The sequence below is a fragment of the Acinonyx jubatus genome, chromosome A3, assembly GCF_027475565.1.
Source record: "Acinonyx jubatus isolate Ajub_Pintada_27869175 chromosome A3, VMU_Ajub_asm_v1.0, whole genome shotgun sequence".
Taxonomy (NCBI): Eukaryota; Metazoa; Chordata; class Mammalia; order Carnivora; family Felidae; genus Acinonyx; species Acinonyx jubatus.
In genome coordinates, this window is record NC_069388.1 from 85759748 (window position 1) to 85771827 (window position 12080).

A 12080-nucleotide genomic window follows, 5' to 3' on the forward strand; every position below is an offset into this window, starting at 1 on the left:
CCCACACCATCTCCCCTGGAGGGGACAGGACTCACCACTCAGGGCGGACGTGCTGTTCTCCAGGGCCTGGCACACAGCCAACAGAAGACCTGTGTGGGGAGAAGAGAGGAAAGGTAAGCATCTGCTCAGCAAAACACTTTCAGGACTCGAGGGCAGGCTGCTTGAAAGGTAAAGACCAGGCAACTTTACAAAGTGGCCAAAAGGCAGGCCTGGCTACATAGCTTGGGGGGCGGGGAGGGGCTCAGTGCAAAATGAAAATGTGGGTCCCCTATTCACAAATCAGGAAAAAACTATAAAGTTTTTTCCTTCCTTCCTTCCACGGTCTCTCTCCACCTGTTCTGGTGTTTTTTTAATACCATGTAATTTTTTTGTGGTGGTGAAACATACATAAAATTTACTGTTTTAACCACTTTCAAGTATACAGTTCAGCGGCATTAAGTCCATTCACGTTGTTGTGCATGTCATGATCTCTCTCTTTGAGGCTTGAGGAGTCTTGCAGGCTGAGCACGTGGGGGCCCTCGTGACAAGTGAGTGAATACACGGGCGACCACCCACCGCTGGGTTTCCTTCCTGCCAGAAGCTGGACAGATGTGCTGTGACCCAGATGGGGCAGGGCAATCCATACAGGTATTTCTTCTTCTCAGGGACCCCAACTGAGGCAGACAGCTGACCCCCCGAGGGTATTAGAGCCTCCGTGGTCAGAAAGCATCATGAGGTACCTCGATCAGGGGTGGAGGAGAGCCTTGCCCCTGTCTAGTCACCCACTGAACAGGCAGGCCGTGGAGCTAGCAGCCCAGTGTGGAGACAGCTGCCACCATGCCCTGCCCTGAGATGCCATGGGGTACACGCACCTAACACCAATTTTTCTTGTGTCCAGGCCCTAACAGGGGCAGAGTGTGGCAGGGGCGAGAACCCACTGATAGATGGTAGTTGATACGATCAACTTGGGCCAAGGCTCCAAGTTCCCAGGACACACTCCATTGTCCCATTGGAGTTCACTTCCAAACTATAAATTCAAAGATAAAATCACTAAAAATTTCAAGACTACCGCTGCATAGCACTAAAACCCCAAGCTCTGGGCATCTGAACATGGGACTCTGTGAGACTACACAGGTCGCACACCCATGAAGCTGCCTCTTAGATAGATGACCTTATGTGACCTCACGTTAAAGTACCAAAAGTTTCCAGAAACAGCAGCAAAGTTCTAATGAAGAAGGAACCTCTTGGGAGTTATGCAATCAGCATGAACTAAGTTAGACTGACTTCCTAAAACTGAAAGGCAAAAAGATGCCATGGTGGCCCCGCACAGGCTGGGCCACCTGTGGGTTAGCCTGGAAGGGAGCTGAATCAAGGCAGAACAGAAAACAAGCAAGGTTCTGTGCTGTCACCACCTGCTGCACAGGACTAATCCAAACCTCTGCTATGCATGTTGCCAGGACCCGCCTCCCCTTTTCACTCAGGGTAGAGACATAGAAGGCCTGGATTCTCAGGCAAGAAAGATACTTGCAACAGGTAAAGTAATCACGCTCATGACTTTTCTTTAGGCCTTTGAAACAAGAAACATCATAAAAACTTCAGACTCCTTTTCCTGGAGGCCTGGCAGGGATTTCCCGAGTACTGCTACACCATCCTGGAACCAGATATTGGGCTAGAGTAGGGGCGGGGGGCAAGGAGAGAACGGGAGTAAAATCAAATGCCTTTCCCGTGCAATTCTTTCTTGCTGCTCATTTTGGAAGCATGGCTCTTAGGGTTCCTCTGGATATATTTAAACAGTCGAGTCTGCAATCCACACACCAAGCATCAAAGTGAAGCATTCCTGCCAAGGCCAGGAAAGGTTTTAGAGGTTCCACACTGCCAGCTGGGAACCTGTCACGACCTGACTTCGCTGGTACTGCCACAAACCACTCTGGGCCAAAGTCAGTCAGTGACCCAGAGTAACATAAAGAACACAGGAATTCTTTGCATATCTCTGAGGAGGCACTGCTGGCCTGTCACAAACTGTCCCTGAACTTACCTTGCAGCCTCCCTCCCTGGCCCCATATCCGGTCAGTCATCGAGAGCAGAGCCAGCACCGTTTCTGGTCTCCATATCGATCTCTGCTAGAGCAAAACCAAGACAGGAAAGCAAATACTGTACAAATGCAGCCAGGACGGAGCAGGGATGGACACAGACTCTCTGGAATACATGGGGGGCCACTACCCCAGCTGTGGGGCAAGCTACTCCATCTGCTCAGTCCCTCACCCATAAGCTACCAGCTGCCAAACTCACAAAGGCGTTCTGGGAACTAATCAGAGTTTGCAAAAACCACCATGTTCCATAGATGAGAGACGACTGGGTTTTTATTCATAATTTGAGCAACACAGAATAGAACAGTTGCTCTCTATACCCTCCAAGTCCCCTGGTAAATAGCTTAATGCCCGAGCATCTCTCTGCAATCTCTGTTCAGGCACAGCTTCTGGTGATGAGAGGTGAGACCTCTGCTTTCCGGAGGGGCCCAGACCAGAGGACAGTGGTCAGACCTCCTTCAGCCCCCGAGTCGGGGCGGGTACCACTTATGTGCTATCTTATTTCATCGTCATGATTACCCACAATCTAGGCACCTCCCAGCCTCCCTGCCTTCTGGTCCAGCCTCTGGAAACACACGGTTTAACAGGTGAGGAAACGGAGGCTTTACAGAGGTTATGAATTTGCCCAAGCTCTTGCAGTCAAGTTCAAGTCTGTCCCATGCCCATGCCCGAGACACTGTTTTATCACCACACCACTCGGGAGACCTCTAACCATAGTCTGTCACAAAACACTGGTGGGTGTATACTCACCAGCTACAACCCCCAAATGCACAACAGATTCGGCAGGCCCCGCAGTTAAGCTTGATCTCTGTATTCTGAAAGCAGACCCCAAATCCCCCCTGCACCCCGCTCTGAGCAAGGTCTGAGGAGCCAGGGTGTGAACACCCAGACCCCCTGCTGCCTAGTCTGTGTAAGCCCAGGTGCCTGGACTGCCAGCCCCGTGGCTATGCTTGGAAAAGTCAGGCTGTGTGAAGGTCTTCCAGAAACACGTGGCCCTGGAAGGCTCTGAGGCTCATCAGAACAGTACAGTCTGGGGCACCTGTGTGGGGACAGTACAGCTGCCACATGCAGTGGCTCCAGGAAGACAACCCTGAGTTCAGGCAGAAGCTTGGAGGCTGCAGGGATCCCCAGCGGCCTCCCTCGGGGGCAAGAATCCCTACCAGGCTGCTCTTGCCAGTATATTTCTGCTTAAACAGCTCCAAACAGGGGAATCCCTGGATTGTGTGGATTCCAAAAAAGAAAAAAAAATAAGGGGAGGAAGGGAGGGAAGAAAAAAACCTATGAAAACCTATGAAAGCTGATCCCCCACCCAAAGTAGAGTAGAAACCCAGGCCTGCCCTCAAGGGGGGACAAGGGTTGCAGTGCTTATAATTCAGCTGTTTGGAGAGTAAATAAAAGTTTACAATAGCAAGAATGCCATAAAAGAGGTTAGCATTTTTATCTCATGAGTTCACAGACTGAAGCCACCATGAAACCCATCCACTGATGTACCAATGGAAAATGCTTTGAGAGGTGCTGGGTCCCTATCTTCCCTGGGCCACAGAGGAGCACCTCCTTCCCCAGCCCCTCAACACCGCCCCTAACTCATGTATGGGACTGGGCCCCAGGCTGGGCCTTTAGCATGGGACATTCTCTATCCTATCCCACCTGCCAGCCTTGTGGCCACCTCCCTCTGTGGATACTCAGCTCTAGTGCCCAGATAGGGGAGAAGCAGCCTCAGGCTCTGGCCTCTGTGACAGCCAGTATTTGCTTCCAGGCTCTGACCTACTCCACTGGTTGGATCAGTTGTTCCTCTCCCTCCCCTCCCCCCGCCGCCCCCCTGCCCCAAAAATCAAGAGTTCCATATGCCATCCAGTTTCAGATCCCCTAAGTCAGGCTGCCCGAGTGAAGGGGTGAAGGTGAGGTGGTGGTGTCAGGGAGATGTGGAGAAGATGGAGAGAGGCTGCAGGAGGTCCTTTTGGATAAAGTGTACCCTGGATTTAAAGGAGGCTCTGAGAAAAGACCTATGGGTAAAGAAACAATGCAGACGGGAGAGAGAGGCAGCAGGGAGGGTGGGTGCTGGTGGGGATGAGCCAAGATCTCCCCTTCCTCTCCTACCATACTCAGGATTGGAAGGTCATAAGGGACACAGCCAGGAACTAAGGAAGTGGTGGGTGGTACCTAGAGCGAGCATCCTGCAGTTCAGCATGAGGTCTACAGGGACATGCACGGGGCAATCGTGTGGGCACAAAACTGTGTAAATGGGTCACATTGTACCCAGGGCCTCCGGTACAGCTTCTAAGGCCTCTTCCTTTATGAATTACATCCCAATTCTGAGTCTGGGTGGCTCAGTTGGTTAAGCCAACTTCAGCTCAGGTCATGATCTCGTGGTCCGTGGGTTCGAGCCCCGCCTTGGGCTCTGTGCTGACAGCTCAGAGCCTGGAGCCTGCTTCAGATTCTGTGTCTCCCTCTCTTTGCTCCTCCCCTACTCACACTCTGTCTCTCTCTCTCTCAAAAATAATATACATTCAAAAAATACTATGAATTACATCCCAACATTTAAATCTTACCTGCAAACGTGGCAGGGTTTTAACTGCATAGCAAAAACTGCAATATTGTATGACTTTATCAGTATTTTTAAATGCAAAAGGTTTTGATCTAGGTGAAGATGCTGGCTTCAGGATAAGAACTGATTAGGAAGGAAAAAAAAGAAAAGAACACACTGCAGGTAGGGACAAGGCAGAAAGCTGGCGGGACCAGGAGACAAAGAGCCTGCCCCTGGAGAGGATATCCATACAGGTCATAGCAGAAAGCAGCCACATGGCATCCTCCATCGTCCCGGTGTGGGGAGGATGGCCCTCAGAGAGTCCATGGTTTCTCTCCAAGGAAGGGGCGACAATTCATATTTGCCCCTGCTTATGGATACACCAGTGACACCGGCTTCAGAGGATGTCAGGAAAAGCTGCAGAAGAATTTGTGGAAGAACTGGCCAGACAGGATTAGGAATACTCTGGGGATAGCAGGGAGAGTGTAGAAATATGTGACATGGGAATGAATCACCATGGGCAGACAGGCTTATGGGACAGAGGGCTCTTTCTTTTACCATCCCAGCATCTGGAACACTGCTTTTAAAACACAAGCTGGACCCTGCTACCCAAGGAGAGAGCCTTACAGAGAAATTATCTGAAAAAGTTAGTGTTGTGTCTCAGGTGGCAGGTCCTGGTGCTCATGAAAGAAAACCAACTATGCAAGGGAGGGGGCAGCTTTTAGTTACAAACCCATACAGGTGAGGTCCTGGCCCCTTTGTCCAAACACAGCCATGACATGACAAGTTAATCAGGAAGATGTTTCTATGCCAGTGGCAGGTGGCAGAGGGAAAATCACTGGAGTCTGATTGGTCTCCCAAGCTCCCTCCTCACATGATTCAGTCACGATTACCATTCCGGCTGATGGCGTTAGTAATAGTAATAAGCAGGAACATTTGCTTGAGCACTTACTACATGCCCTGCATAGTTTCATTCAGTACTCAGAGCAAGTCCTAGGAAGTAGGTTCTATTAGGCTCCTATTCTGGAGGTAAGTAGAGGTACAGGAGATTAAATAACCTGCCCAAGGTCACCTAGCTTATTAGTGACAGACGTTGCAAGCTCATATCACAAGGTCCAGTTGGCCTCACTTTGCTTTTGCTTGTCTCGTGAAGTACAAAGAACACAGGCATGCTAGAGAAGACCACCTCCTCCTCCTTTTTTTGTCCTGCCTAGAAGCCAGGTATCCATTGTGACCTAGGGAACACAGGCTAACAGGGAGTCCAGAGACTAGGGTGAACTATGAATGTGGTCACCTTTAGCAAGTCACTTCACCTCTCTCAATCTTAGGCTCTTTGTCTTTAAATGGCAGACTTGGGCCAGAATATCTGCCCAGTCCATAAATTCCAGGCATCTATGAAGATACAAGGCTGTCCATCTTCCTCAACCATCTAGCTGGGGGACAAGGGGGCCCACTGGCTTCATTCCAACACTTTGTAGGTAGATCCCTGCCCTGAAGGAGGATCAGACAAAGTAAAGGCTTTGTGTTCTTGTCTCAGTGAGTGAACTTGGTTTATGGTAATTTTGTCCTTCAACTTAGCATGGCATTTACATCAAATATCAGAAGATGGAGGAGACCCTAAATCTAATCCTAAACAAGCACTTTCCATCTCTACGTTTTCAATACAGTCTTAATAATATACTACAGGCTCGCCATCCACAGGGGAATGCGATGCACTCAGGTCAGTGCGCTTGGGACCAGGGTGCCCTTCCTGATGACCCCTGGGGTGGCCATAAGTGGCAAAGTCCACCGTGATGAGGCTAAGGCAATACCTCATGATTATGACATCACGGAAGATAAGCCAGTGTTACCCGCATGCTCATAGGTATTTTCCATAACCATCTCAATATGTCTGCAGATGGAAAAAAAAAAAAAAAACAACAATGTATTCAGAATGAACCTTCAGGATTAGGGAGGAAGAGACGAGCAGATGGGTGCCTAGACTGCAGCCCTCCACCCTTTTCTAATTCTGACTCAGGGCCTGTTATGGCAGAGCAGAAAGGAGCCTTGCTGTCAGAACTGGGTGCAAATCCTAGATCTACCACTCCTTACCTGTGACACCTCAAGGTGTGTTATCTAACTTTGCTGAGCCTTGGCATATCCTCATTCATGAATAAGGATAACTCCTCACATGGCCACTGCAAGGATTAAATAAAATAAAATGGAGTATACGAAATCAGAAAAAAATAGAACCTTCCATACTAAAGCAAAGGAAGAGGAGTATGGGCTGCCAAAGGCACCCATGGAGATCACATGTCTCCATAGACATGCTCCCATGCCCCAAGCACCCTGACCACTCTCCAGAAGACTGTGCCTCAAACCATGTGTTCAAAAATAAACTCCGTCTCATCCCTGACCTGTTCCACCTCCACCTGGCTTCTGGGTGGGGCCGAGGACCCGAAAGACATCGTCTACCCCTCCATCCCCTTTACTCCATATTCAAGCCAAGGCCTCCTACACAGATCACCCCCACACTATCCATCTCATCCATCACCCCCCACCCCCACCCCATGTCCCTACTGCCAATGCCCCAATTCAGGCCTCATCATCCCTCCTGAGCTATCATAATAGTTGCCTAACTGGTTTGCCTGCCAACAGCCTTTTTTTTTTTTTTTTTTCCTTTGCTCCTGCTGCCAGAGTGAGCTTCCTGAAACACTTGCTGGGCCATAGCACTTCTTTCCTCTAAACTTCCCGCAGGCTCCCCGCTCAGAGAATTCAGTCTGAGGTCCTGAGCAGAGATGTAAGGTACAGAACCTGGTCCCAAACCCCATTTCCATCTGCTTCCTCCTGCCTACTCTCTTTGGACACATGGACTCCAGCTGCCTGTCACTCCCCCCCTTTCCCTGTGCACAACCTGCCCTCACTCAGCTCAGTGCCACGGGCTCAGGCTACCAGGGCCTGGACTCCAATCCTTGTGGCTCTGTGATATTTGCTTAGTTGTCTGAGCCTTAGTTTTCTTTGCTGTAGAAAGAGATAAAGATATCCCTCTCCTGCACAGGGTTGTGAAGATTAAATGGGGGAGGGGACACATGGAAAACGTGGCATGTACTGAATGGCACATAATAAACACACAACACCCGGTAGCTGTCATTGAGAGATGCCATGAATATTCTAATCTCTCAAGTTGGCATGCCCCTTCTTCCACCCATGGAAGTCAAATTCGCCTGTCAAATCCCCACCCAAATGTCAGAAATAATCATTTCGTTTTTAGAGCAGTCCTTATCGGATTCTGCCTTGTAGTTTGGAAGTTTTTTCACATCTTCATCTCCCCATCTGGTGCGGCCAGGAACCATGCAGCGCTCATCTCTGCCGTCACAGTAGGCACCATGCCTTGCACCTAGTTAGGTTTTTTGTTTCACGTTTATTTATTTTTGAGAGAGAGACAGAGCATGAGTGGGGGAGGGCAGAGAGAGAGAGAGGCACAGAATCTGAAGCAGGCTGCGGGCTCTGAGCTGTCCGCATAGAGCTCAATGTGGGGCTCGAACTCACGAACTGTGAGATCACGACCTGAGCCGAAGTCAGAGGCTTAACCGACTGAGCCACCCAGGCGCCCCACACCGAGTTAGGTTTTTGACACATGTGGGTTGAACTGAATTTCTCTAAGAGGTCACCAGCTTGAAAACAGAGTCGGGGGTGGGGGGGAGGTGAGTGTTGAGAGTGTGCGGAGGGGGAATGGGAAAACCAGCTGATCCTCACAATTCCTTCCTCACTTCTATGTGGGACCCTCCAGAGCTACAGCTCTCAGTCTTGGTTCTTATTCAGATTTCAGCGACGATGAAGAACTCTTGAAACCTGGCATGCATGCATGCATTCATTCAAGAAGTATTTGCTGAGCACCAGTACAGGGCAGACACCATTCCGAGTGCTGCAGACAAAGAAAAGGACTAAAAGTCTCTTCTCTTACAGTGTCTGCAACATATCCTTCCTGTGAGAAATAATCCTTCCAATTCTTGGCAACCATTCACACTGAACTACATTATAAATGTCTGACCGCACCATCAATTGTGGTGGGAGGGGAGTTAAAGTGTGTCTTCTATTTCAATAACAGAGTGAACTAGCCTCAGCAGAGGAAAAGCGGGGAGTGCTGTCCTTCCCCCGAGCCTGGAGCAAGTCTCCTGAACCTGCACGCCAAGATGACCCTGACTTGCTTGGTCACTTGATGACATGACCCCAGAAACCTCCATTTTCACATCCTTAACTCATTTTGTAGGCTTTTCCTGAAAACTTGATGAGAAAACAGGAAGACCTGCACCTGGTGACCCCAAGGAGGAAGGCACAGTGTCAGAAGGGGTACAGAGCCTAGAGAATGGCTTGGTGCAGCAGGATGGCCAGCCCCAGCATTTGCTGAGCACTACACGCCCAGGGGCTCTTTGGGCAAAGGCAGGACTTGCCACAGGGACTTTGCAGTCTGGAGGAGGAGACTCAAGTGAAGCAAACACACTCACCCATGTTCTGCAAGTGTCTCTCATACTCCCCATTCAAGCCCTTTATTCCACCCAAATGTATCTACCTGGTTGAGGTCTCCTAAATACACTCGTTCTTTCCTGCTGCCCTGGCCTCTTCCAACCAGCCTTCTGGGCCCACTAGACCCCAACATCCTCCAGAGCGCCCTCCAGACCTCTCCCGCAGGCACACCCTCTCCTTCCACCCCCTGACACCGTCAGTCGCTTCAGCACTGGGTGGGTGTGGGGCCCAGAGCAGTCACTCACATGGGCCGTCTCCCTCACTCTCCCTCTCTCAGCCCAGGCCTCATTTCCCACCACCTCTGATCTAGTCTTTCTTCCCCTACATCAAGGGGCAAATGCAAATATTTGCAAAGTGCTTTGAGTTCTTTCTAGTCAAGAACTTGATTAACGCCCAGGAGTGACACTGCGTGCACAGGCATCAGAGAAGCAGGGCAGCTACAAAGGGTGATGGATGCTCTTCCCGACTTCTGGAAAGGCATGCAAAAAAAAAAAAAAAAAAAAAAAAGAAGGACCAAATAAAAAAAGCCACAGAGACCCTCACAGGAGGATGCAGAGGCTGCTTGTTGAGGTACCTTTGTTTGTAAGGTCTGGTAGGTGATGTCGCACCTCACACCGCCCTGCGGACATCTTCCTTTTCCCCCACCCACTCCAAAGTCTCATAGCACAATGCGGCCACTGATTCGGTGGTTAAGAGGATCTGCTCTGCCGAAGCGAACAGCATAAATATCTTTATCAAAAAGTCAGTTAACCAGGATGCACCAAGCACCTCCTCTGGCTGGGAAAGGCCCTGTGCCCACTCCCACCCACACAGATCGATGCCACGTCCTTTTTTTGTTGGGAGGAAGCAGTCATTCTCGGGGAGAGTTAAAGCCTTAGCAAAGACCCGAGTACTGAGTCAGACTTCCTCTTCTGGCAGGCCAGCTCCCATGCTGGCTGGCCGAGGGCCCTGTCCAGGGACTACAGGGTAGCAGGGCGAAGATCCCAGAGCCCTCCCGAGCCGGCTGGAGATCCCCGGCTGCTGAATCACCAACAGGCCCGACCAGGGCTGAGCTCTAAGGTCGCAAGAAACTGTGCCAAGCTGAGGCGCTCAGAAACCTGTGCCAGCTGATACGAGGCATCAAAGTGTCTGTGGAAAAGGCCATGCTTGACTTTGCCAGAGTCCCAGAGGATGGAAGGAGTGGAGGACTGGGCTAGAGACCAGGCCAGGGTGAAGCGGCAGAGGTGCTGGCTTTATCCGCAGGGCTCAGTCCCCCCAGTACCAGGACCAGATGGGCCAAGACCTCACTGCCAGAAAACCCAGAAATCAAATGCCAGCTCTGGAAGAGTCTGCCGGATGTTATAATCTCCCTTCCCCTCCACAGAGGCCCATGGCCACGTCTTAGTTTCCCCAGGCCTTGTGGCCCCAGAATTGCCATCCTCCAGGCCAAGGGTCAGCAGTAGCTCCACCTGGACCTCAGACCAGCAGAGGTAGCCTCTCAGAAGTCCCAACAAAGCCAGGCCAATCCCTCAGCGATATGTACACAGCACTCACAGCTAGTGGCTTAGAAGCAGGCTATGTGCTGGGAGGAGATAAAAAATAAGCAATCCTTGAACCCTGCCCCATTTCCTCCATGTGAATAGCTTGGTGGTGACAAACTCATCCCTTCCCACTGTTTCACTCAGGACACCCCCGGAGCCACCCTGAAAAAGGCATTGGGATGCTTGGGCCAAGATAAATACCAGTATGAGTTGGAAGAATTTCAGATCAATGCAACATCATCCCAGGAAGGGGGTGGTGGACAGAGGGGTCAGCGATGCCCCGATGCCAATCACCACTGTCAGCTTTCCACTGTGTTCTGTGTTCTCAAGGCTGGCCACAGAACACCCTTTAGGAGAACTCTCTTGATCAGATGAGGGCCACTGAGGTGCAAACAGAGGAAACAGATTCCTGGAACTATGGATTTTTAAGAGTTAAGGGGAAAACACCCTGAAGTTCTTGTAACCCTGCATTTCTCAACCCACATCACATTGCTGACTGGGGAAATATCTAAGTGCTTTTCCTTGGGCTCTGGAAGTGAGGGGTAGGAGAGGAAGAGGAAAGAATGGGTGAGAAAGGGCCTGAGTGACAAGTGCAGGTGCCAGCAGCTGGAAAGGACCCGGGCAAGGAGTGGGCAGGAGGTACTGGATTGACCTCCTTGCACTGGGAGACCCTGAGCAGGCCACCTCTACCCCAGGGGTTCTCATCACTGGTGGTGCTCCCTAGCATGCCTCTGGAAACCTGTGGGAGTAGTTTTTGATTGTCACAATGACTGGGGGGCACTCCTGGTATTTAGGCAGCCAGAACAGGGCTGCTAAATTGCTATAATGCACAGGATTTTATCCTGCTCAGAGAGCACCCTGTTGAGAAATTCTGCACCCCCACAGGGATGGTCCCTTCAACCACAAGGCATTCAGCCTTCAAATGCACATGGGCAGAAGCACCAAAAACTCAGGGGAAATGGAACAAGCTAGCAGAAGTCACATGAATGGACAGTGTCACTCATTACAGCCTTGTGAATGGTCTTTGGGAAGTTCACAAAGGGTTTCTGCTCAACTGCTTGCTCTCCTTTAACTGGGATGCTCCCCTCCCCCTTCAGTGATTCCCTCTATTCTTATGTTCATCTGTCTCCCTGTATTAACCTGAAGCATTTGGGTGGCACAATACAAAGCCTACCTATAAAGGAACGAGACTGACAAAGCACAAACAGAACCCACTCCCAGTGTTTTATGGTCACGGGGTTCCAGAGAGACTCCCAGAAGCCCTAAGGGGAAGGAACTGATAGGAGTAGGGATGCATCCTTCTGTCTCTTGGCCCACTGCCTCATTTTCAGGCCCCTGATGAATTTCTCTGGCTAACGTGTTCTTCTGGTCACAAGTAGCACAGCTGCTCAGTGAGTGCCCCCAAAGCACTTAGTCACACGGAAGAAGTCTCGTCTGCTGCCAGGAGACACATCAGTAAGGAAGAGG

At 50.5% G+C, this 12080-nt stretch overlaps 1 protein-coding gene across 6 annotated transcripts in view; it reads right to left on the reverse strand.

Moving 5' to 3' along the window:
- Positions 1-12080, reverse strand: part of TGFA (transforming growth factor alpha) — a 115519-nt gene that overhangs the window by 78779 nt on the left and 24660 nt on the right. For all 6 annotated transcript variants that reach the window (XM_027072261.2, XM_027072260.2, XM_053200728.1 and 3 more), the window contains exon 2: positions 36-89. In XM_027072261.2, the coding sequence (XP_026928062.1) occupies positions 36-89 (54 nt within the window). The remainder of the gene's footprint in view (positions 1-35; positions 90-12080) is intronic.